The sequence below is a fragment of the Podarcis vaucheri genome (genome assembly GCF_965113315.1).
Source record: "Podarcis vaucheri genome assembly, chromosome: 5".
Lineage (NCBI taxonomy): Eukaryota > Metazoa > Chordata > Lepidosauria > Squamata > Lacertidae > Podarcis > Podarcis vaucheri.
Genome location: NC_138763.1, coordinates 62,770,683 through 62,796,388, shown reverse-complemented (window position 1 = coordinate 62,796,388; position 25,706 = coordinate 62,770,683). Strand labels below are relative to the sequence as shown.

Genomic DNA, 25,706 nt, shown 5'->3' with positions numbered 1-25,706 from the left:
ATGGTGTATCACAGTAAACACTTATTACCCATCAAGTAGCATCTATGGGCTGTATCCAATGAAGGCATCTCGTTAGTGTAAGGATGTCCTCCTGCATGATGGGAAGTCCTCTCCCTCTCCTCTCCTCTGCCTGCACCCCTCCACCTGCTCTGGAGAGTTGGCGAAACCCCCATAACAGATTTAGGGGGGCCCTGGGGCACAAGCAGGAATTGAAGAGGGAGAGAAAGCATTGTAGTGCAGCTGAAAGTCCTTGCACTAACAGGAAAATTTCACTGGATACAACCCCATATTTAATTCCATTTCTTGATCATCAACAAAGGCTGTAAGAACCTTACATAAATTAAATACACCACCATAACTCATTGGAATAATCTTAATCTTTGATCTGTATGGGGGGGGGCTGGCAATGTCCTATCAGCTATGGGCATTCTAACTGCAGAGAGGGGATAGGTCAGTCCTTTGTCCTAAGTGGCTGTGAGGGAAATGAGCCTATTTGAAAAAGGCAACGGGAAGGAAGCAGAGGGATGACAAGAAAGGGAGCCCAATAGGCAGAACAGCTAAAAGAAGAGGTCTGAATAGACAGTGAGCTAAAAGGGATTATAATAGCCGATGGTCACAGTTGGCTTACTCCATAAAGGCTCTTTAAATATCATTATATATGTACTGAAATAATACACGGTTTCCCACTTAGTCTCTTACCTTGGGAAATTTTGCGAATTTCTTCCTTTGTTTCCTATACCTTAGAAGCTTATCCCGCTCCTGCAAGCAGAAGCAAAATGCATGTGTTAGCGATCCACAAACTAGGATGGAGTACAATTCATCTAAGAACTTTTCAGTCTCTTATACTGTTATATTTATGGAAAGTGTGAAATTGGAATAGAACAGGGCATTTAAATTGCACAGGTAATCTGTGAGGCAAATCAGAATACAAATCAAAGGACAGTGATAATAATAAAAATATGATTTGCAAACTTTAAGAAGCACAGCTTCACTTTCAAGCACCTGATCTGAGGACAAAATTCTTTGGCTGGTATCTGTGATGAAATAACCTTGCACTAAAACTAGTCCCTGAATATATATATATATATATATATATATATATATTTGCTTTCGTAGATTTTCACGGGTACAGGAATGCAGGTTTTGGTGTCTTCGGGTGTCTTCCCGTGTAAGAGTCGGGGTGTCTGGGCGACGTTTCGACGAGGTCTCACTCGTCATCTTCAGGCTGGTGCTTTCGGCTTCTTGTTACTGGAACAGAGCAGAATCTGGTGTTTGAGTTCCTATAAATACTGTTGAGGGGTGTGGTGTATAGCCTCCAACGTTCTGGGCAGAGAGGAAGTTCCTAGATTAGTGTGCCTATTCTTCTTTTGTTCCTTAATTACTTGAGGGATATCTTGAGTGATTTCATGAGTGATATTCTGAATACCACTGGGTGGGTCATTAAGTGTAGATTAGTTGCTAAAGCTTTCGTGTCTTGACCTCTTGAGCTTGTGAAGAGTTTTTCTGAGAAGATGGCTGTGCTGCATTTAGTTGTGCTCTGGCTTGGCTTCGTGTATAGGGGCGAGCTGTGATTTTGTGCCTTGTGCCAGCCAGATCCCGCCTGCCAGACATCTGGAAATTAGCCCTCCCCACAAAAACCGACACCAGAACCAGAGGCACACAGAACGCCGTCACCAATCAACCACACCAGACCCAAACCCAGACCCTCTCCACAGACATATTACAAACTCCATCCAGTAGCCAAACTATAGTGGCACCTCCGGATGCTGCACCCCCCTGCAATCCCTACACAGATCTGGCTGGCACAAGGCACAAAATCACAGCTCGCCCCTATACACGAAGCCAAGCCAGAGCACAACTAAATGCAGCACAACCATCTTCTCAGAAAAACTCTTCACAAGCTCAAGAGGTCAAGACACGAAAGCTTTAGCAACTAATCTACACTTAATGACCCACCCAGTGGTATTCAGAATATCACTCATGAAATCACTCAAGATATCCCTCAAGTAATTAAGGAACAAAAGAAGAATAGGCACACTAATCTAGGAACTTCCTCTCTGCCCAGAACGTTGGAGGCTATACACCACACCCCTCAACAGTATTTATAGGAACTCAAACACCAGATTCTGCTCTGTTCCAGTAACAAGAAGCCGAAAGCACCAGCCTGAAGATGACGAGTGAGACCTCGTCGAAACGTCGCCCAGACACCCCGACTCTTACACGGGAAGACACCCGAAGACACCAAAACCTGCATATATATATATATATATATATATATATATATATATATATATTCTCAAGTGGTGATCATTTTAGGTGCATCCAATTGATGCCTGATCTCCAGAATGGGGGAGGAATGGGGGCAGGGAGAAAAGAGGGCAAGGAAGGGCAGGTGGAATGGGGCAGAATGGGGTGGGGTGTACTTATATGCACCCAGTGGATATGTGTGGGGTCCAGGAACAAAACCCATGTGCGAAATGGTCACCGCCTGTGTACACACACACACACACACACACACACACACACACACTAACCAGAATCTCTTTTATATTAACGTATGAAGCCATTAAACATAACAACCTCACTGTACAATTCAATGGAGAGTTCACATAAGCACACATGAAAAGCAAAATGAAACCCATATGCTACTTACTATTACGCTCTTCACGTAGCCAGCAGTTTCTAGTGTCTAGTTTAAAAGAATTAGGAAAACTTGTTATATGAAAGGACACTTGCCTCATTTTCTTTAGCAAAATATCACAATACTTTTTTTTTTAACTTGTGCAACCAGCTCTATATATTACATAATAATAAGTGTATGCTTATTATTCAAGCGTCATTATGAGGTACTGGTTAGACTAGAGGGTCAACCCCTGGGAGACCAAGGCTCAATTCCTCACCCGGCCATGAAACTCACTGGGTGACCTTGGGCCTGTCTCTGCCCAGAGACATCTGAGAGGTCACAGGTTTCACCCCTCACCCCTTTCATATTTCTAACTGATGACTTCTCGGTTCCCCACAGAAGTCCCAGGGGTTGTCCCCAGAGAGTGAAGCTAGGTCCACGCAGTGCCAGGCCACATGGCAATTACAGAAGGATTGCAGTGAAGTCTTCCTTTACCTTTGAAAGTTCATCTATGATATTTTGCTGCTCTATGATTTGCAACCTCAGAAATTCGACTTCTCTTTCATCTTGACTCTGATCAAGGTCGTTTAAAGAGCTTGGTCTCCTTATTGTTCTCACCCTTTGTCTCTAAAGAAACAGAACAAACGTCGAACAACTGATGAGAGTGGCTTTTCAACAAACATCATCGAATCCTTCCTCATTATGCAAGACACTGTCACAATGCAAGTTTTCCAAGAAAAAAAACAACCCTATTTTTAAATAGTAATATATACCACTGGATCAACAACAATTTGTTTGAGTGTTTTAAAATCACAATAAAAACATAATTTGGAAACAGTAAACATAATAAAATTATTATCCAACTATAGAGAAAGTCAAAAGATATAATCACATCCTTTCCCAGCATTTATTATATTTTTCAATATAACAGTGGGTGAATATGCAAAATGATGTGAGTCTTTGACATTTTGCATATATGCATGAAGTTGTGTGCATTTTTTTTTTCATTTTATATACCTCATTTATAAGCTGTCCATCATATTGCAATCCCAAGGTGGGTTCAATGAAATGTGTAAAACAGAATACAATAAGTACAAGAAAATGCTAATATAATAAAATTAAATACTGTAAAACATGGGATTCCTGGGAGAATACATGATGTAAATATCTCACCATTTCTAAATTTTCTTGTGTGACAAATTTTAGCTTATTTTCCATACGACGTAAGGCATGAGACAAATCCTCATTTTTCCTACTTAGGCGTTTATTTTTGTCTAGCAGTGGTTTATACTGGCTCTCAGCTTCTCTCAGACGCTTCAACTGAAAAGTAGGGGGGAAATTATACAGGTGTCAGAAATCTGCACAATGTTGATGGTATAAATATAAAAGAAATATGGTACACATTGGGTGGAATGCTCCACTTATTCAAAAATTCAAATCGGAAAGATTGGAACAAATATTGGTTTTCTTACATTTACTTTCTTCTATCACAGAACCTAAGGTAGCTTGCATGGCACCAAGGTGGTCATCTATCCAGGCACCGACCACATTCACACCTGTTTGGCTTCAGTTAGGAAGTGGCCTCACATGTGAACCTGAAAAGTCTTAGGCGTAGAAGTCCAATTTGATCCTATTAGAATTCCATATATGGAAGGAAGTGGCTCAGATTCAGGTAATGGTTTGTGGTACTGTCTATTGATGGAAGCAAAGTTTAATATTGTGTGGAAAGTCAAAGTGCCAAAAGGGCACTGGCAAAATCTAAAACAAAGAAGTTTTGCACAAATACCAATATGTTTAAAAATAATATAGATATTTCTTATGTCTCCTGACTTGAAGAGCAGGGAGCAGGGCTCTTTCACAGTATACTTTGAGAAAGAATGACACATGTCCTCAGCTTTTGCTCTTAAGGGAAAGCCATGTGGAATGGCAACCAATACCATCCCATTTGAAGATATGCCTGCATTGTTTTATGAATGAAACATATGATGGAGATTATATACTTGTGAGCCTGGGATACTATTAAGGAAATGGAAAAGAAGCCAAGTGGCTGTGCTTCTAGTGCTCACAACTGCCTCATCAAATATGCAAGCCCCAGTTGCGGCCCCAGATTATATTGCAGAACTGCTACTCTAATGTCCTCTATAAATTTCATCTATATGGATTTTTCCAACATGCCATCATGCTTTATTGCAGCAGCTCAGTGAAATATAGGCTTTGCCACAGTAAATGTCATTAACTAGCCTTTAAATAGGAATGCATAGAGATGGGGTAGCACTCTGAAGAACTAAAAGCAGGAGGGGAAAATTCCAGAAGTTTAACTCTGTGGACTTCATCAGAATTATACTGAGAACTTGAGCCTACAGCAAAGTGAGGGCCATAGCTCAGTGGTAGAGCACTTTTTTTGCATTCAGAAATTCCACATTCAGTCACTGGCAAGGATCAAGGAGCAGGTGATGGGATGGGTCTTGGTCTGAGTCCATGAAGAAGCACTTTCAGCAAGAGTAGACAATAATAGACTAGAATTCAGGCATTCCCAACCTCAGCCCTCCAGATGTTTTGGGACTACAACTCCCATCATCCCTAGCTAACAGGGCCAGTGGTCAGGGATGATGGGAATTGTAGTCCCAAAACATCTGGAGGGCCAAGTTTAGGGGTACCTGGACTAGATGGACAAACAGTCTGACCTGATGCATGGGAACTTCATATGTTCCACTTTTCACTTCCAATTACACTGAAATGTATGGCAGGGATGGGGGACTCTCCAGATCTTGTTGGACTACAACTTCCGTCACCCTAGCCCATTGGCTGTGCTGGCTGGGAATGATGGGAGCTTGAATCCTGACAACATCTGGTAGGCCCCAAGTTCCACACATTGTAATCTAAGTGCTTTATCTTTGACTGATGCCTAATTTTTTTTATTGAAAAGGTCAGTGCTCTAAATGCTTATAAAGGCTAAAGAAACTGAGAGGAAAGAAAAGAATGCTTCTTTGTGGCCATTTCAAGAAAGAGCGAAAATTCCTTCCTGTGGCAAAAAGAGAGAGGTTACCAATGGACCTTCAGCGACTTTGAAACTGCCTTAGAAAACGAGCTTGTTCTAGCCATCTATCAAAAGTGTTCTGAGCTTTCTTTTGGTTAGCCTCAATGTATATTATTCATTCAAACTTCAGCTTGTGGCATACTGTAGATAAGTTCCTAATCCCATATGCAATTATGATGTTTCCCGTTAGAAAAACATCTTCTTTGGAGAAAGGCAATTTTTGCTAAGATATGTGTCAGATTCTTGCCTCTTTCTATAGCTGAAGGGGACTGAATGGTTGCTTTCTGAAATGAGTTGAGTAAATCGATGAACTCATTGATGACTATAAAGTCATCAACATTTATTTTCCAAGTTATGTCCATATATTATATTCTCTATATCTGAACGTATATCCTATTTCTTAAGTTGCTTCAACCTCTTGCTATCAATGTTCTCGCAAACAATAGTCAAGTCTCTTGAGTGAAACAGAAACTTAACCGACCTAGGTGTAAAGAAGTTGGATGGTAGGAGCAGGGTTGAATCCAGCATAAAATCTGACCGGCCTCATTTTATTAAAAAGAGTGCCACCCCTCTGCCACCCCTAAAACACCAAACCCAGACCCAGGATCTTGTAGTGCTGAGTACAAGAGGCATATAGATGAAGTGGATCTGCCCTACATAATCCAGTCAGAAGTTATTTTATGGAAAATAAAAGTGATTTCTTACAAGCTCATTTCGTTCCTCTGACAGTAATGCATTCCGATCTTCCAGTTTCCTGATGATTGCACTTAATTCAGCTATTTTAAGTTGGAAGCGCCGGGCGTCCCTCTCATCCAACTGCTGTTCCTAAAACAAAAAACAACTGCAAATAACTGTTCATAGAGGAAATATATATATTTTAGAGCTCTTTACAGACCCCATCTTCTTCCCTTGTTGAATCCATCCATTCCTGACTAATTATATATAATCAATAGTGTAACCTATGCCTTAATACTGAAAGATGAGACCAACAGATATTGAAGAAAGGATGTATGTAAGAGAGGAAGCAAATGCAAAAGAAAAAGAAAAAGGGATGCATATGTAGATAACAGGTCACACACATCATACTGGGAATTGTGAAAGAAAACATTGGGAATTATGACAATGTTTCCTGTATTTGCCACTGTTGAATTGAGTGCCTTAAAACAGCTGAGCCACCTAGAACTTATTTATGGTAATGTGAGGCATATACCGTAGATGCTGAAATATAAAATGTAACAGGTACGTGCAATTCTACCATTGCATAATTCCTTTCCCATGGAGCGGTGAATCTAACTGAGCATCTAAATGGGTCACTTAAAAAATCAGAGGATTGTGTTTTAAAATCAATGCACACGTGGAAATGTTTAACCCAAATAGAGAATGAATACAGATATAAGAGTAGGCGTCATTGCTTTTTTTAAAAAAGAGCGAAATAATTATCTCATTATATTAACATATCCTCTTCATTTGTTCTTGATTTATTTTGATTCATTTGGAACCACGTATGTAAAGAGCTTTGATTCAAGCAAACCAGTGGTTATATTTGGCCTGAATGACACTCAACAGTGCTAGGATTCTTCATTCAACAGGTGCAGGAGAGGCTTGGAACAAAGGACAGAAAAGATTTTGTGCTCATGTGCATATATATATATATATATATATATATATATATATATATATATACATTTCAAATTAAGCAGCACTACAAAAGAAATCTTGATGAGGATCAACAATGAAAAGAAGTTCAACAAATGTCACGGGGGGGGGGATCTCTGTTATTAGCAAATTAATACAAAAGCTGGAGAAGTGGCAAAGTTACATAAGAAGCCAGCATAAAAATTTAATGGGTTTAGATATAATGGAAGAAGAGACTGCAAACAGCATGAAAGAAACAGCAAAAAGCATGTTTGTTGGTATCTCAGATCATCGGCTAAAGTTAAGAGCTTTGTGATGATGAGCAACCTCAGTGATGTTTGTAATGAAGCCTAAGAATGATCTCTACAAACGGGCAGCTTACTTCTGTTTCCCCCCTGCTAGTCAATTCAGTTTTGTGGTTGTTGGCGACAATGCTGGTAAGTAGCCCTCAAAATTAGCACACACCCATTAATCCGTTTAGTTATGCATTTGCATTGTAAGTCTCGGACAAAGCATTTCAAGCTGTCAAACTAAGGCAAAATGTCAAGGTAAGCTGTGTGTTGTTGTTGTTGTTGTTTTAATTCTTTTAACCTGCTGGCAAATTAAAACAAACAAAAAACCATGCTGTCACATGTCAAAACAAGGTTTGAAATCCTGCTGGCTCTCTCTCCCTAGAGCAGGAGTGGGGAACCGGTGTCCTTCCCGAGGCTGCTGAACTCACAGCACCCAGCATCCCCGACCATTGGGCATGCTGGCCGGGGCGGCTAGGAGTTGGAATCCAACAACATCTGGAGGGCTGCAGATTCCTCGCCACCACCCCAGAGGGGAAAAGAATTTGTTGCCAGAATGTGCACTCACTCATCAAGATTTTGGCATATTTGTTTGTTTCAGGCAAAACCACTAGAAAGTGCTTACAGGACTTCCTGAATGATCTGAAGTCTCTCCTGCACCACTTGCATGAGGAAGTTCCCGCTTGGGGCTGCTCAGATGCCGGTCAGCCTCTCTGAGCTGGGAAAGTTGTTCATCTAAAGCCTCCTTTTGGAGCTGAAGTCTCTGAGCATGCCCGGCTTGAACCCCTAACTCTCTTTCCAGCACGTAGACTGCTCTGTCTTTAAATTTGATCTCCTCCATCTACAAGGAGAACAAAATACAATCACATACGGGCATGCACGGTACAATTCTGGCGTTGCCATAGTAACTGGCAGCATCCCTGCTAGCGGAGCATTTTAGATGATACCCAGAGGTAAAAATGCATAAAATTCAATCCTGCAGATTTCACGCCCTTTAACGTTGAAAAGAAGCACTGGTTTTGGAAAGGGGGGGAAGCACCCCAAAAAATAGAGTATTTTGGCAGCAAAGATAATAATCATCTCACTTATTATCCCTTATAGTAAACCTCTTTGGAATTCTTTCAGCAAAAGAAAGAAAGACAATTTCAAAAAAGAAGAGAGAACTGGTTTGACTATTTCTTCATGTCTACACATTACACTGAAATCCTCACACCAGGTTTCCTACAAACAAGAAAGTTTTAGTAGCCTTTGAATCAGATTCAGAATTCAGGATTATTGTTAACTGTGCAGCACTGAAAGTGTGCCTCGTGCATGCATTAAAGTTCAAGGACCTGGATTTTGGAGTTCAGGCATGAAATGTTTCTCATTTGATTAGTAAAGAAGTAGGCTCCATTCCTGACCCACAATGATTGTTACACTGAGAATTTAATCACAAAAGAATAACAACACAGAATACTTTTGTGAACTTAGGTTTGGAATGAAAAACTCCACAGAAATGTTATGACATTTTTTGCTCTTCATGTCAGCATTTAAATGATAATCCCTTGGTGGCCAATCCTATGCATGCTTACTCAAAAGCAAGGTCAGAACCCCAATGACACACATTAAAAGCAACTATAATATAAATATAAAAAGTTTTGAAACAGCTTTATTAAGAGAAAAACAGAATAACCTAAATATTTCCCCAAAGGGGAGCAGAAATGGAAGAATTTAAATATATAAAGGGAATATTTTGGAGAAGCAAGCTACATTGCTGTGGCATCTCAAGAAAAAAACACCTTGTTTAAAAGCTGAACATGCAGCTCAGAAATGTAGAGTCAAATTTTTTGGGGGGATAGGCTAATTTCAATGTATTTGGGTTTGGGGATGTTTCCTTATTTAAATTTGAAGTCTTAGTGAGAATGGCCACATGGAGAGTTTTAAAAAATGTAACTGAATTATATTTGAGGGGAAATCCTCAAATTTCCAAGTATATACAAAGACATAGCAAACATAATCTCATTGAAATGTATTGTACTGATACAAGTGGTAACAATATTCAAGCACTATTTGTTTATCTAGATTGCTTCATTCTGTAATTATAGTAGGAACCAAAGTACCCTGGGAGTAGGCTCATGGAAGGAAGCAGTTCTGGGGAACACATTGCTAGAGGCTGCTCTCAGCTGCTTCCTGTAACTTGTATTCATTTACTGTGCCATAACCTGCCTTGTGCTAATTTGAGATCAAACGCTGCTTTGTCATTTTCCTTTAAATTATATCGGAAAAGCCTAATCACCTTCTACAGTATGTTACCAATGGGCTGTGTGCACTGTGTGGTACTGTGGCAGTATAATCATGCTGTGGCAGTATAATCATGCACATGCTTACCCAGAGTTAAGTGTCACTGTATTCAGAGCAGTTCACTTCCACATAAGTGTGCATAGGATTGCAGTCTGAAATATTGATGCGCATGAATTTATGCACACATGCATGCATCAGACAGAGATGAGATGTGCCCAGTTCCCTTTCAAAGGTTTGTGTTCTAGAGCTGAACCCTGAAAAATGACAACTCTATGAACAATATTTAAATAAGGTATCTTTTAAAAAGGCCAAATAGGGGCAAAGCAAGAATGGTGATTTACCAAACACGAGAAAACTAAGTCTGCTCTGGATAAGCAGGGACAGCTGGGATGAATGTAGCATATCTATATATAGACCCCAAAAGAGAGGGGACCGAGAAACTCTCTCCTAAGACTAACCAGGATGAGCTGAGTGCATTATCTCCCCCTGCTCAGGATGACCAAGCAAAAAAAGCTGCTTCTGTAGTCAAGGCTAACCAAGACAGAAAAAATGCTGTTCATTTTCTAGGAGCCATGAGATGCCTGTGCTGTCTTGCTTGCTGTGTGCTGGGAGCAGAGTTTTGTTGCGATGGGACAGGCAGGGGTGAGCACTAATGGTGCGGCACAGCCTTCCCCAACGTGGCAATGTTTTGATGTTTTTGGAGTATAACTCCCATCAGCCCCAGCCAACACTGAGAGTCGCAGTCCAAAACATATAAATGGCACCAGGTTGCAGAACACTGTGCAGAGAAAGTGGGGCTCAAATTTAACTTGCAGTTAAATTGTAGCAAAAATGTACTTTGCTTCCCCGCCCCCCCCCCCAAAGTAGGGGAGCCTGATTCATAGTAGGGAGGCAGCATGCTGGGATGGGAGACTTTGCTTTTTATTACCCGTCATGATTCTGGAACATTGTGATCAGGGGCTGAGGAAGGGGGGGTGCAGTGGGTGTCACCACTGGGGGTGTGTGACAAAATGGCGGGCAGCACTCACCGCGGGGCCTGCAGTACACTTGAGCCACGCGTCTCTCCTGGGAGTGACGCGGTGGCTTGGGTGCCTGCAAGCTCCACGCTGCCCCCAACATCCGCCTGCTGCCTTCCCCTCCGCTGTAGGGTGGCTGGGAGGGAGGAGGCAGGCAGACTCCTTGGAGGCCCCGTGGAATGTCCTGTCCTGGCTGGCCCCATCCCCGTGGGTAGCTGGCCCTGCTCAGCTTGCTCCCGCCACTGATTGTGATATTGGAATGCCTTTAGGCTCCGGGATGTTTCCAGCCACACCCACCTTAGTGTTGGAGTGGAAAGGGCTGGAAATACTCTCTCTCTCTCTCTCTCTCTCTCTCTGTGTGTGTGTGTGTGTGTGTGCGCGCCTGCATATCTGGAGCGTGAGGTTTGGATGACAGAGAGAAGGGGAAGCGCTGTGTGACTGCATATCTGATGCATGTGTGTTTGTGACAAAAGGTGGTGGATAGACGCCTGCGGGCTTTTCCGTTCTGTTCTTCTTTTGCCTTGCCCACTTCATCCACCATTGGAAAGCAGACCCCAGTAAGTGGCCAAGTTGAAATCTGGCCCTCTGGTTGAAATAGGCTCCCCATCTCTAACCTAAGCCATTGATTAACATGTTGACAAATACAGGGGCCAAGATAATGCCGTGCAGCACCCCACTCAAAACCTCCCTCCAGTTTGAAGTGGAATCATGGGTGAACACAGTCTGAGTGCAGACCTCCAAGCAGCTGACGGTATGATCACCCAGCCCGCATTTAACCAGTTTGCTAACGAAAAATATCATCGGTAAATGCTTTGCTGAAATCAAGATAAATCGTGTCCACAGCACTGATCCAGGGCCAGCCCAGGATGTTTGTCACTATAGGCAAAACAGAAAATGCCCCACTTCCTCCTCCTCTGCAGCTCACCCCCCTCCTCTGCTGCATGCCTGCTACTTGCCCACTGGGGGGGGGGGTAAAAGAAGACCAGAGAGTAGTGGCTGGCAGTGGGTGCAGAGTGGTGGGCAAGGCCACAGTGGAGGAGGAGGAGGAGGAGGCAAAAGGCACAGCCACTCCCCTGGCTGTCCAGAGCCTGCCACCCTGAGGCAACTGTCTCATCTTGCCTCGTTGGCGTGCCAGCCCTGCACTAAGCTAGCAATCCAGTAATAAAAAAAGATATAAGATTAGTCTGGCATTAATTCTTGGCAAAGTCATGGTGGCTTCTACTAATCACTGTATTGTTAAGAAGATGCTTCTGGATTGATTGCATTGTAATCTGTTCTACTGTCTTCCTTGATATCAAAGTGAAACTGACCAGCCTGCAGTTTTCAGGATTCTTTTACCCCTTTATTGGGTCTTGGGACAACACAGCTACTACTCCTTTGTGGCCATAAACTTGTTTATCAAGCAGCAGCTAAAGCAGCACTGTAATGGACCAAGACCCAAGCAGCTACTTGGTTTCTATCAGCAACTGGTGGGCAACATATTTCACCCCACATGTTCCTGGAGGAGTTGCAGTCCCTCTGAAGAAAAGGGTTCATAGTCCAGGGATATTTCTGGATTCCAGTCTGTCACTGGCACCACAAGTAGAGTCTGTAGCTAGAGGTGCATATGCCTTGCCTAGGCTGCTTCACCAGTTATGGCCTGTCCTTCAGCTCTCTACCGTGGTTTCAGTTGTCCATGCTCTAGCAGCATTCCAGCTGGGCTATGGCAATGCTCTCCATGAGGGGCTGCCCCCTTGAAGACAGTCTGGAAGCTACAGCTGGTGCAGATAGTGGCCGCCATCTGACATTCTCCACCTTGGCAAGAACGAGGCACTCTTCAAGAACCTGTTCTAGCTAGGGGGTAGAAATACTCTGAGGAGGCAGGGCTGGGTAGGAGGGCACTCCAGGCCTTTGTTGCAAGTAAACCAAATGTTACAAAAAATTCCATAATCTCCAGCACTCTTCACTTAAGGGGAGGGGGATCCCAAGTAGCACTTACTCCAGAAACTCTCGCCACAACTGAGGAGTGTATAACAATACTTACAGAAAGACTACCCAATAAATCCAGGAACCTTAAAACACTACTGATCTTAGTGAGAAGCCTCTGATAAACCTCCAATAAACACACATACACTTCTAGAACAGAGTTTGATAACTCTTGTGTCAAATGTTTCTGCTGGAAAATTTAATAAACACATCATGCCTGATGTTACCTTCCAGCCAATAGTACACTGGATCTTGCCACAGATGGATAAAGTTTTCTACCATCCTTTTCCCATTGCTGCCTCACATCCTTTATAGTTGACCTGGAGACCAAGTAGTTCTGAGGAATATTTTCTCCCTATAGAAGAGCCTTCTTTATTATTAAGCGTCTTGAATACATCATAGAAACCCCCTGGACTATACTGCCTTTCCCCCCTTTTTTTCTTTTTGCAGAGGACAAGTGGATTTGTTTGAACATACTCAAGAGAAAACATCAAACATCTTTAGACCCATGAATTCCAGAACTAACACACAAGAATGGAAGGGAAGAAATCTCCTTTGACAGAGGCAATAAAATTCATTTGTGTGCTGCACTTCTCTCACCATCATTAAAAAAAACTAACAAAAAAAACCCCATGAAGAAATATATAATCTAATTTAAATGTACTGTGGTCTACCAAAGATTGTCATAAAACAAAGGACTGCTTATTATGCATCTCTCCATGGATGGTATAAACAAGCTGTAGGACAGAAATACTTATAAAGGTTTCTTTTTTAAAAAAAATCTGCATAGCTAATATCTATTGATCTGAACACAGATCTGTCAACAGGCAACATTTTAATTTAGAGAAAAACCGCACACCTACACACCCACAGAGAGAGAGAGAGAATAAAGGGTAATTCAAATAATATCAAGCATTGACTCTTGCTCATATATTCAGTCCTCAAAAAGAAACAACTGTGAAAAATTTGTACAATAAGGAAGCAACAACAACAAAAAGGGAAAGGGAAAATACTATTTAATATATTAAAGTCACTGAAGTGTAACAATAATAACATGATTTTAAAGAGAGTGAAACATTAAGCAATATGGAGAACAGTAGAGAAATTAATAAAAAGAGACACACTCATGGACATAGAGACACTCATTCACCCACCCACATTTACAGCCTTTTTAGCTCCATACTATCAACACAAAGAAGAGGTTAGTGCAGAAAAAAAGAGTTGACTCACTGAGAGTATTGGGTTAGTATCCAGGTGTATATCTCAAAAAGACTAGCTCATGCGTTTGTTTCCTGACAGTAGGAAGCGACGCTCCCAACAGTCTCGCCTTCCTGATAATTTCACCCCAGTTACTTTCTCTAACAGAAGGCCTACTTGTGAAACAGTGCCTATGAATATACATGAGGAAGGCAACCAATGGTCTTTAAGAAAATGGCTTGCTTAACAGCATGGATGTTTCCACTTTATATTTAGCAGGTTGTCTCCACCAATAATGCATTTTAATTAATAAACAGCTTGCGAGCATCGCTGCTGCCAATTATGGAAAGCCAGGAAAGATGGGGGATTTCTCTTCCTCCCAGCCGTCCCTCGCCAGCATCTGCTATTAAAAATCAAAACACCGAATAATTTCTAATATCGTTTGTATCAAACCGGTTGTCATGGCTGTTATTTCTCAGACTCTATGGGAAAAAAACCACCAACGTGTCATTTGCAATGCTGCGTAAGCTGCTTATAAGCTTGGGAGCTTCCATAAGCGTTTTTAATAGAGCACTGTAGCAGAAGGTGTGGAAGGGCAAGGCAACATTTCTAACTTGCAGCATCTGGGGCTGAAAAGAAAAGGGGAAAGGGGGAAAAACCCACATACCATTCCCAGACAGAGGTTTTAATTGCAAATGAGAAAATCCATGCCAATCATTGGTTGTTCCATAGCTTGCCCATCTCCCTGCAGGCAAGCTGTCAAAGGAAGCAATTAGAATGTACCACAAGAAATATGTCTCTTGCAGGGCCAAGCAGCAAAGGTAAATAAGTTGTCAGTCATTTATTAGTAAAGAGGTAACTAAAGATCAAAGGGAGCAGGGAGATATCTGCAGTCAATATTATGCCATTAAGGGGAAACTTGGGCATACAGAAGAGGCGACTAGAGGGCTGATAATAGTGGTAAGGCAGGCCATTGGCTCACCAAGTCTGGGATGGTCTATTCTGATTGGACACAGTTCTCTGGGGGTTCAGATTTTCCAGAGATTGATACGTGAGATCTTTTAAAAGTGGAAATCCTGGGGATGGAAGCTGGGGCTGCATTCATACTTCAGTTCATTCTGTTTTCCTGACACTTCCCTAACTGTTCATTGACACATTATATTTGAGCTTTCACATGACATAAAATTCCACTTCTGGAACTACTGTGGAACGTAGCGCAAGTTGGGTGCTCATTTCTGTGCAGGGGGGCCAACTTGAATAAAGTACTGGGGAGGCACATAAGTCCCACCCCGCATAATTGATCGCAAGATGTGGTGCACACCATTTGAGTGGCAATGCCCACCAATTTGGGGACCGTGACCTCCTCAAATATTTTATTGTGGGGGCAAATGGAGCTCGGCTTCTAGGAGTTGGCTCCCATGTTTCCGTGTTATTTGCTTCCAGAAAACATCTATTTGCAAATAATATGGCAATGAGTGCTGAACTTGCACTATATGGCACAATATCCAACCATATTTCCAGAACTGTCTTTTATGTTGTGTGAAAGCTCAAATATAATGTGGGGATTAGCAGATAGGGTGTGAATGCAGCCGAAGACTTTTGAAGTGCAAAGCCTCTGAGCTATAGCTCTTTTCCTTAATAAAACAAGCATGTAATCATATCAACTAATGTATGCATATACTTCAGTTCTCTTATCTATGTGGCTTTTGATTTTGTTTTTATCTTATTTAGGGGCATTTATTTCATTATTCATTTGTCAAACATTTTAGTCACTTTTTAAAACAACAACAAAACAAAAGTATATAGTATATTGTATTTTAAAATGGGGTTTCGGAGTTTTTAGGGGTTTTTGAATGTTTTATGTAGATTTTCAATTTCATTGTTCTGTATGGGACAATGACAATAAAGATATTGTATATCGTATACCATATCGTATCGTATATTGTATACTGTAATTTTACAAAAATAAAACTATATGTACCTCTTTCACTGTCTATTTTCCAAACTAGCCATTGTCTTTTGCCAAGAAGAATAGGAACACTGCAGTAGAAAATGCTGAGTGGAGTCCTCATGAAAATTTGTCTTAATATTCAAGTCTTTGTATGCAATTTTGCCTAATATACACATTTTTGCAAGCAATTCCCCCTAATACAATGCATTTTTGTATGTTACTTTCACCAACATGAACATTTACATGCACACTTCACCCTAGAATATACTTTTTTGAACACATTGCTGGTGGTGGGTGGTGGGGAAGAGAACTGAACTGCAAAATTCAGAGCAAAGTGAGTGTTTTGGTTTGTACAGTGGTACCTCTAGTTACGAACTTAATTCGTTCCAGAGGTCCGCTCTTATCCTGAAACCGTTCTTAACCTGAGGCATGCTTTCCCTAATGGGGCCTCTTGCTGTTGCTGCACCGCCAGCACACAATTTCTGGGGCAAAGTTCTCAATTTGAGGTAACTCTTCCAGGTTAGCAGAGTTTGCCAGTTTGCTCAACCCAGGGTAAAAGCTGGCTGGTGTGTGTGTGTGTGTGTGTGTGTGTGTGTGTTTACCTTCACACGACCAGCTTTCTGGCTTGTTTTTTCAAACCTATTTTCCCAAACATTGGCAGCAATGGGAGAACAAACCTCTATGGCAGATCCAGGCTGCTATGCATTGGAAACCCAATACAGTACATAGGCATGTCGAGGACATGAAGGAGCTTTGTATCTAAAGGATCCAAGGCTTACAATGGCATGTCTTAAAATGCCACCAGTGGCAAATCTGTGCCCATGGAAAGCTCCGGGAATGCTGGGACTCTCCAAGGGAGCAAACACAGCAAAATTATTTAAGGCTTTACACATTCTTGTGCTGGTCAAAGAATCCAGCTTTTCTTGATACACCTTTTAATTTATTGTAATCCCCCCCCCGCACTCATCCCATAAAGAGCTGCTTGAGCTCATCTTAATTAAACTTTTTTTTTAAGTATGGTTATAGAGGCTGAGCATCCACTCAACCTGCCTCACTGATCGACTTCTAATTATAAGCAGAAGTCCAAACATTTGGGCAACCCTTAGTAGTTGCCCAATATCTGTAGCCACCATGACACTGCTCGTGTTGTAATTAATTAGAACAAGCATAGACAAACTCGGCCCTCCAGATGTTTTGAGACTACAATTCCCATCATCCCTGACCACTGGTTCTGTTAGCTAGGGATGATGGGAGTTGTCGTCCCAAAACATCTGGAGGGCCGAGTTTGCCTATGCCTGAATTAGAACTTTATCTTTCTCTGCACCTCTGAAGGGGACGATATCCTGCTTCTCTTTACCAAATCCAAGCTTGCACCAAAGGGCAGGTACCATTCCCACTTGTGTGCTTGCTTCAGGAGGGCTTCTGAAGCCCATCACAACTGTGTTTCCTCTCCAGAGGTTGGGATTATTTGGCACGAAACTTCCAAGTCCCTCCAACAGCAAACTGTTCTTTCCAACCCTTTGGCTGGAAGCAGAGTGGGGCACTTTGTGGGTTTGTTCACACACACACACACACTCGAGTCCACTCTATGTAAACACTTGATGACACCCCACGTAGAATGAGCTGACATCATTAAAAAGCATTGTATTTGAGGTGAAAGTCATGTCCCAAAGCCTTCAGTCTGGTTGATTTTTATATATGGAATAGGGCAGGGGGGGATAGCATCTTGGCCTTTGCAAGGCAGCAAAAAGTCTTGGGCTGTCCTTGGCTTAGACGGATCTTTTCCCCCTCTTTGATATGCTCCACACCTGTGTGTGAGAGAGAAGCAGAGAGATTGGGAATGTAGGGTATGCTTATTAAGTGGGGAGGAGAAGCCTTCAAAGTCATGCATTCTTTTGCTGTGTTTCCCCTCCTCAAATGTGGTATTCATGCTTGCAACATTTCTCCAAAGGATAGATACTAGAAAGGCTTGAAGAGCTCTGATGAATGCATTAGCACACATTTGACAACTGCAGAACCATAAGTGTGATCAAAGGTTACATATTCAATGCAAAGTAGGGGTTTAATGCAGCTGTTTTGAGTTCTGCTACACCCAGCAAAAGAGAGAAGGGTCTACTAATGATTTTTTGACAATACAATATATAAATTATTAGAAATCCAAAATGCAAATATCTTGTCAAATCATATTTTCTAACATTTTCAAAGTGAATAACAACTTTTAAGAATAAGATGCTGGTGATGCAACAAAGTTGGACTAATTATTCCCAATAATTTAAACAAGTAATTATTCCACAAATACTTGGGGGGTGGCACAGGGGCTTGTTGAAAACTTCAATTAAAAAAATGATGCTCACAATTTTGTTTTTCCAATCTTTTCTTTGCTGAGTTTTACACAAGATCTAAGTGAGATATCTTATAAACAGACAAACAAATATATTGTGGCATGAATTTTCATAAGTATTGATTACCCTTGTCATCTGCATGAAATGGAAGTACCGTATTGGCCCGAATATAACCCACACCCAAATATAAGCTGCACCTTTAAAATTTGGCGGCCTGGGGGAGGCTTGGGAACCACAGATGGGACGGGTGCCATTGCCCCACGCTCCTGGGCTGTTCTCTGGGGAGGGGGAGCCATGCCCCTTTGCCAGCAGCCTCGCCCCCTTCTTGGCGGTTCAGGGGAAGCTTGGGAGCAGCGGTTGGGGCGGGCGCCGTTGCCCTGTGTTCCCGACAGCCCTCGTAAGGAATTTGGAAAAATGTGTGGCTTATATTTGGGCCAATATGGTAGGTTCTTGCCCATGTAACCACATGCCACAGTCAAATCTGTTAGACATTAAGGTACCATGGATCACATGGCTGTTTCTGTTACTGCAGATCAACACAGCTATTGTTTCTGGAATCAGTACTTAGTCCACTTTAGTACTGATATCGAGTTCCTGCATCTTATCATGTGGTTGATGGGAAACATGCCCAGTTAATAAAACTAACAGATTTCTGGCTCCTGTTATTTTGTATCTATCTGCAAAATAGCATGTTATATTATAAGTATAAAGACATATGGCTTCATGATCTTGAAGCATAGTAAATACTCTGGCATTAAAGTGTTTGCTGTTGGGGATTAATTTGCCTCCTGTTGAGCAGAGCTCTGCTATTAATTTGTGGTAGTCTATGGCTGACATGAGGAAGAGAAAACATTACAATCACATGACTACAGCAAGCCAAATAGATCTTTGGGCAGAGTTTAACCTGTGATGTTGCTAAAATATATTAGAGCATTTTTTTGTCAGTCAAAACATTATTTTCTTTCCTATAGCTCTTACGTACTGTTCAATGCAATGTTCAAAATGTGGGTCTCATCCAAGGCTTAGGATGTTAACATGAAAATGTCACCTTGTTGCTTGATTAACAACCAGCTGTTCTGTCTAATAGGTTAATATTTCCCTTGGTGAACATTAGCTGTGGTGGTTTTCTCATGAGAACTCTTAGTTTTTATCATTTCTCTGGGTAAGCAAGATTTAAACCCACAGCCTGGTAGGAAAGTGCTAGGGTTGAAATCAAGATATGAGCCAGTATGGAGCGGCATCAAACATCCAAAATCAAGTTATGTTATGTTTTGCTTGGAAATATTCACACTATACGAGGTTGGGAGGAGAAGGGTGGGGATGGTTATTTGGGAAAAGCTGCACGTATAGAGAAAGGCAGTAAGATATGAGAGGAAAGCTATATTTGGATTTAGCAGAAGTTAACCACTGAGTCCCTTACTATAAACAGAATTTTGTGTTCCACCAATTGCTGTTCCCTACAAAAGACCCAAACATGAGTCCTACAGATGGCAAGAGCTGAAATGTTCACTTGAGTCAGATAGCTACTGTAAAAATGAAAAAGGCTAGCGGGTTTTGCAGGAATCCTCCAATATCTTAATTTGGTCCATTCTAATTAGACTTGCTTACCCAGGACGCGGGTGGCGCTGGGACGTGGGTGGCGCTGTGGGTAAAACCTCAGTGCCTAGGACCTGCCGATCGCATGCTCGGCGGTTCGAACCCCATGGCGGGGTGAGCTCCCGTCGTTCGGTCCCAGCTCCTGCCCACCTAGCAGTTCGAAAGCACCCCTAAGTGCAAGTAGATAAATAGGGACCGCTTTATAGCGGGAAGGTAAACGGCGTTTCCGTGTGCTGCGCTGGTGCTGGCTCTCCAGAGCAGCTTCGTCACGCTGGCCACGTGACCCAGAAGTGTCTTCGGACAGCGCTGGCCCCCGGCCTCTTAAGTGAGATGGGCGCACAACCCTAGAGTACGGGCAGGGGTATCTTTACACTCCACTTTAGACTCCAAGAGCCAAGGCTAAAATGCACATTGCATGCAAACATGTAACAGTGTTGTCTGATGGCTTTTTCATGGAGGATAAGGCTATCCATGGCTACTAGCCATGATGGCTATGTCCTGCCTCCACTGTTGGAGACAATACAACTCTGAATACCAGTTGCCTGAAATTGCAAGTGGGGAGAGGGCTGCTTCACTCAGGTTCTGCTTACAGTCTTCCTGTGGACATCTGGTTGGCCATTGCGAGAACACAGCGCGAGACTAGATGGCTCTTTGGCACCATCCAGCAGGCTCTTCCCATGTTCATTTAAGCTTGAAAAATTACTTTGGGAAAAGGTGATCGAGCCTGGATTGGTGCCTGGGGAAGAATCATTTCCCCACTTGCTACCTCCCTCTCCAAATCACGCTTTTCTCCCTCTAAATTGGTTTTGAATTTAAGTATGTGTTTGTGAAGGTCAGAGATACTAACAGGCTACATTTATATGTGTTTGCATGTAACATTTAATTGTGCCTCCCCAAATATCTTGGGACACTTCACTAAGACACCCATTTGTGTGATCAGTCTAATATATCCAGAAGTAACTCACATCTTCTAGCAACTGCTGAATTCCTTAATATGCTGTAGGTTGGAGCATCAGCAATCACACTTGTTGTAATTGAGCTCTGTGAACTATCGGCTCACATATTAGACCATCCATTCACATGGATATTTCCATTCATTTCAAAAGGTATTATTCAATTTTCATCTCTCTCTCTCTCTCTCTCGTGGTATTTGAGGGAGTTACCTTGTTTTACCTTCCCAGCAACCTTGTGAGGATGACTTAGGATGGGAGAATGAGACTTCCCAAGGTCACCAAGCCATGAAGGCTAAAGAGAGGTCTATATCCAGGTACATTTAACCATTATACTACTCTGTCTCCCTAGTTACAATGTTACTAACTATACACTGCAGTAAAATAAAACTATCTTTTGGTATTGAACAATTAAGCTGTTTCTTTGCATCCTTGAATGCTATAGATACTATTTCCACTTAGACTTTGTCCACATTATACTTTTAAAGTACATTCAAAGCACATTATTTCCCTCAAGGAATTATGGGCACTGTAGTTTACTTCTCACAGAATTACAATCCCCTGAAACCTTTAACAAACTGCTGTGCGCAGGATTCTTTGAGGGAAAGATTAAGCTTGAATGTGCTTTCAATGAACAGTGTGCACACAAGTTGCATGATATCTCCAAACAGAAAAAGAGCATTCAATGTATTTGACTATGAAGGAAAGATATGATGCTGGTCACAGTTATCCCTTGGTATAGGATCCCAATGTTCCTGAACCCCACAAATTGGACAACATTGGATTTAACATGACTAGACTTAACTTATCAAGCTTACATTCTATTACAAGTAAAGTTATGTATTTTACTTTGGAAAAGAAAGTATCCATTCTGGATATTGCATATTTCAGAATAGGTCCTATTACTGTGAAAAAGCAGATCATTTAATATGAAACTGAAGGTGCATTTGTCATTGTCATCCTTATCATGGAAAACAGCAAAAAGCTCCCTGAGCATAATAAATCAGCTGAAGTTATACATCAAGAATTGATCTACTATGAATAATTAGCTGCTGCAACTAGTCTCCCACTAATGTTGTTAGAAAGCATTAAGTGTAGCTTTCATTGTGATCACGGGAGTGTTAAACATAAATTCACACATAGTAACATGTAGATGTGGTGCTGGAGCAGGAAAAACATAAGACTACACAAAGGCCTTGCTCTCTGGATGCCTGGTAACCGCCTAACAACTGGGGGGGGGATCAAACAACTGTCGAAATAAAATAGAAAATTGAAAGCTATCATGCAAAGTCAGAGCTATCCAGTGAGAATTTAAACCATCTCTAGAGTGGCTTTATATGCAAAATACAGCCATTTATAATACAAATATGTTATCCTGGAAATGAAACTGTGTACGGGCCAACTTATATGTTGTGTATTTTCCTGCATGGAAAGCACTTCTGTCTGGGAAATACTGTGCAACTCAAATCGTATATGATGAGGCCAGATGGAGACATTTACGTATGAAAACAGGCTAAAAAACCATGACTAGATGCAGGCTAAAGATAATTGCTTTATACGTTTAAAAAAGCCCCAAAAACCTGCTGAAATGGCATAAATGTATATTCAGTGGTTTAAGTCGAAGAGGCTATAATCCCATGCACACTTATCTAAGTTCCATTGGATTCAGCGCGAGTTACTTCCAAGCAGGCATGCCTAGAATTGTACTGTAAAGCAAGGGTTTAAATCATTGGCCTCCTACACATGGCATTGGGCTGTGATCACTTTGTCATATTTGAAGTTTTGCCTATACCCCTTTGCCTAGAGAAAGGTTGCTAGCAACAATTAGATCACCTTATACTTCTACAATCATCAGAAGTCTTTTATGTCTCAGTAACAATGCAGCATTATGAAAAGGTAGATAAGTAGAGATGCACAGCAATTTGCAAAGCTGGTTGTGACCTGGAAAAGAAACGTCATCTCCTTCCTCCTAATTTACCCTTTACCAGCAGAAAGACAAGGCGGTATTTGGATTCTAGCACATAACTATTTTTCAAGCTTTAAAACTTTTTTTAAAAAAAGAACAACCTACTGCCCACTAACCAGTACTGATGTGAAGTTGATTCCTGGGGGAACTAAAATGGTCATTTAAACAGATGGCATGGCAAGAGACCAAGAGACAGCCTGGATCAAAACCTTGCACCCTGTTAACTGACAGCACAGCATATCTTTGAGAGACAACCTCCTCCTAGACATTTTCATTAGTGCTGGATAAACCTCAGAAGGATCAGAAAGTCTGTACGGATTAGTAGCCCCAATACAGGATGCTTCGTCACAGTGAATTTGAACTGTTTATTAGCGAAAACAGAGAAAGAACATTCGTTCCCTTCCCCTTGTTGCTGAAAACCGCCAGAATGATTGAAATTTGCACATACCAATCTGCGAATTTCCCTCTCACACTCTCTCTTTATCCTGGTAATCTCTTCTTGGTGAAGGTGATATACACTCCGTATCTCTGCTGCTTTGATTTTGTCGGCTTGCACGACCACAGATAAAGCTTCTTCCACTTGTTTTTTAGCCCCCTTAAGCTCCAAAATTTCCTGTTGCATTTTGGTTTTCTCACCCTCAAATCCCTTCTTGGCCTCCTCCTTTGCTTCGCAGAAGAGCATCGTCTTAACCTTATCAGGCGTCCCATCCCGGACAACATTGAGTAACGCCTGAAGTCTCTGAATTTCATTATCTTTGATTTTTATGACTCTAAGAAGCTCAGCTTCATGCTGTCTTAAAAGTCCCTCGCGAACAGCTTGGAGCTCCTTCATTTTTTCTTCATGAAGTTTAGCCTTGAGCTCCGTTACAGTCACTGTGTTTTTGTGCTGTTCGTGTTCTTTGATCAGCTTCACTTCCTGATTTTTCTCCCTCTCCAATTTGCTGACCTAGAAGAAAAAGAAAGTATCACGCGGTATGTTTGAGATGGATTTTATAACCTAGCAATAAATGTTGGGGGACATATTTAAGACAGCTGTTGGGAAATCAGCAAGTGTTTTTTCCTTATCACCAATTAAGGGTTAAAAAGAGGTGTAAGATTAAATGAGTGAGTTTGTCTGGGGGTTTTCCTCCCTATTAGCAACATCAGCTATGCAGGGTGGAAGTAAAGAACAAATAAAAATGTCCTGCCTGGACAGTACGCAAACATACACTTTTGAACAATATACAAATGGCCTTCTTTTAATGATGTCTTCCCAGGAATGAAGCTGCTGCTGTACAAGCGATTCAATAATGCAATGCTTCCGGGCTTGTTTTCCGATGTGTGATTTACACAAGAATTTTGGAGTAACACTAAACACTAAATCTCCTAATTAGAAATGAAATACAAAGAGATGCCATCCATTCAGAACCCTTGGCTGTAATTGCTTGTCTGCAGCTGATATTAGCAACATGCTGGCCACGTCTAACATTAGCATACTGCTTATATTTCATTGCCGACTGCTTAGTTTGCAGTGCTTAGTTTGCAGTGTTGCCTGGGATGGATTGGTAACAGACCAATACAGGAGAGACATGTTTTGTTGCAGCTGGCACAGATGAAGGCATCCATTTGTGCTACTGCAAATGTGCCATGGCTAAATATGGCCTCACTTATTCCAGCCAAAATTAAATACATAAATTTAAAGAAACCCAAGGGTTGTAGCCATCAAAGGATCTACTCTGAGTAGATCCTTTGAAATTAATGAACATGACTAGGTTGACCCATATAGAAAAGTATTTATTTTGATATTACCTTATATAAAATGAGTTTTATTCAACACTTTTGTTCTGCTAGCGCAACCAGTTGCACCATGCAATTTTCCCCTCCACGCCTCTCCCATGAAGACCCCCCTCATCATCAAAATCTGCTCCAGAGGATTAAGGGGCCCTTCAGAGAATATTTTTAGGGTGCACAGAGAAGAATTTGATGGTACACAAGGAGAGGACAGGGGTGGCCCATTCCATGAACAGAACTCCATGCCCAAACCTATCTATTTTTATATTGTTTTATTTGGATTACGTTAGAATAACTTGAGATATTTACTTACAGCTACTAGTAAGCATAAACTTTCACAGCCATATATTTCTGTCTATTCTACATTTATGTAATTCAATTTATAATTTCACATTTAAACAATCAACGTATCTGAATTTAAGTACATTAAGAGCCATTTATGTAACATTGCCTGTGACATCTGTTCATCATCAGTACTGTTCTCCAGTAGTGTCAACATAAAATTCAGCAGGTTCACCCTGAGTAGTACTTAATTGCCTGCAACCCTGTTTCCAAGCAAAGCAAAGTGTAGACAAACTTTGCAGGCTGCAGCTGTCACCCACACGGTAACCAAAGATTAATTTAATTTTCGCATTAAAAAGCTAGATTGTGCTCAAAAGAAATTGCCAGATCAGCTTGTTTAATGTGTACTGCATATGGATTTATGCCATTGTCCCCCACCCCTTCTTGGCAGTTTTGCTTCTTAGTGTATGGTACATGCTGACAATACAGCTGCTTTTGCCTCCATAGGGGACCAATTAGAGAAGTCTCTAAATAATGCATCAAAACCCACATTCGTATGAAGACAAGATCTAAAACAACCTTCAGGCTTCATTCCACAAGAGTATATTAAGAGGAGGACCCTTGTTTAATGTTTAATGTTTAATGTTTGCAGCATCTTCTCCTCAATTTACAGATCCAAGGCTTATGTTCCATTGCAAAGAAGGACCTAATCTATTAATACACATGCTATCTTTCAGAAGTGCATTTACTTATTAAAACACACATCTGTACTGTGATGAAGTGTACCAAATTGCATGGTGTGGTGT

General features: G+C 41.5%; 1 protein-coding gene across 18 annotated transcripts in view; it reads right to left on the bottom strand.

The window, feature by feature from the left end:
* JAKMIP3 (Janus kinase and microtubule interacting protein 3) overlaps positions 1-25,706 on the bottom strand; it is a 105,039-nt gene that overhangs the window by 39,333 nt on the left and 40,000 nt on the right. For 6 of the 18 annotated variants that reach the window (XM_082222851.1, XM_082222837.1, XM_082222854.1 and 3 more), the window contains exons 4-10: positions 23,297-23,794; positions 8,211-8,426; positions 6,366-6,485; positions 3,797-3,943; positions 3,119-3,250; positions 2,654-2,689; positions 700-759 (exon numbers count right to left, since the gene is read on the bottom strand). In XM_082222851.1, coding sequence (XP_082078977.1) covers positions 700-759; positions 2,654-2,689; positions 3,119-3,250; positions 3,797-3,943; positions 6,366-6,485; positions 8,211-8,426; positions 23,297-23,794 — 1,209 coding nt within the window. The remainder of the gene's footprint in view (positions 1-699; positions 760-2,653; positions 2,690-3,118; positions 3,251-3,796; positions 3,944-6,365; positions 6,486-8,210; positions 8,427-23,296; positions 23,795-25,706) is intronic. The other 12 variants (XM_082222843.1, XM_082222839.1, XM_082222844.1 and 9 more) reach the window with 5 other exon arrangements.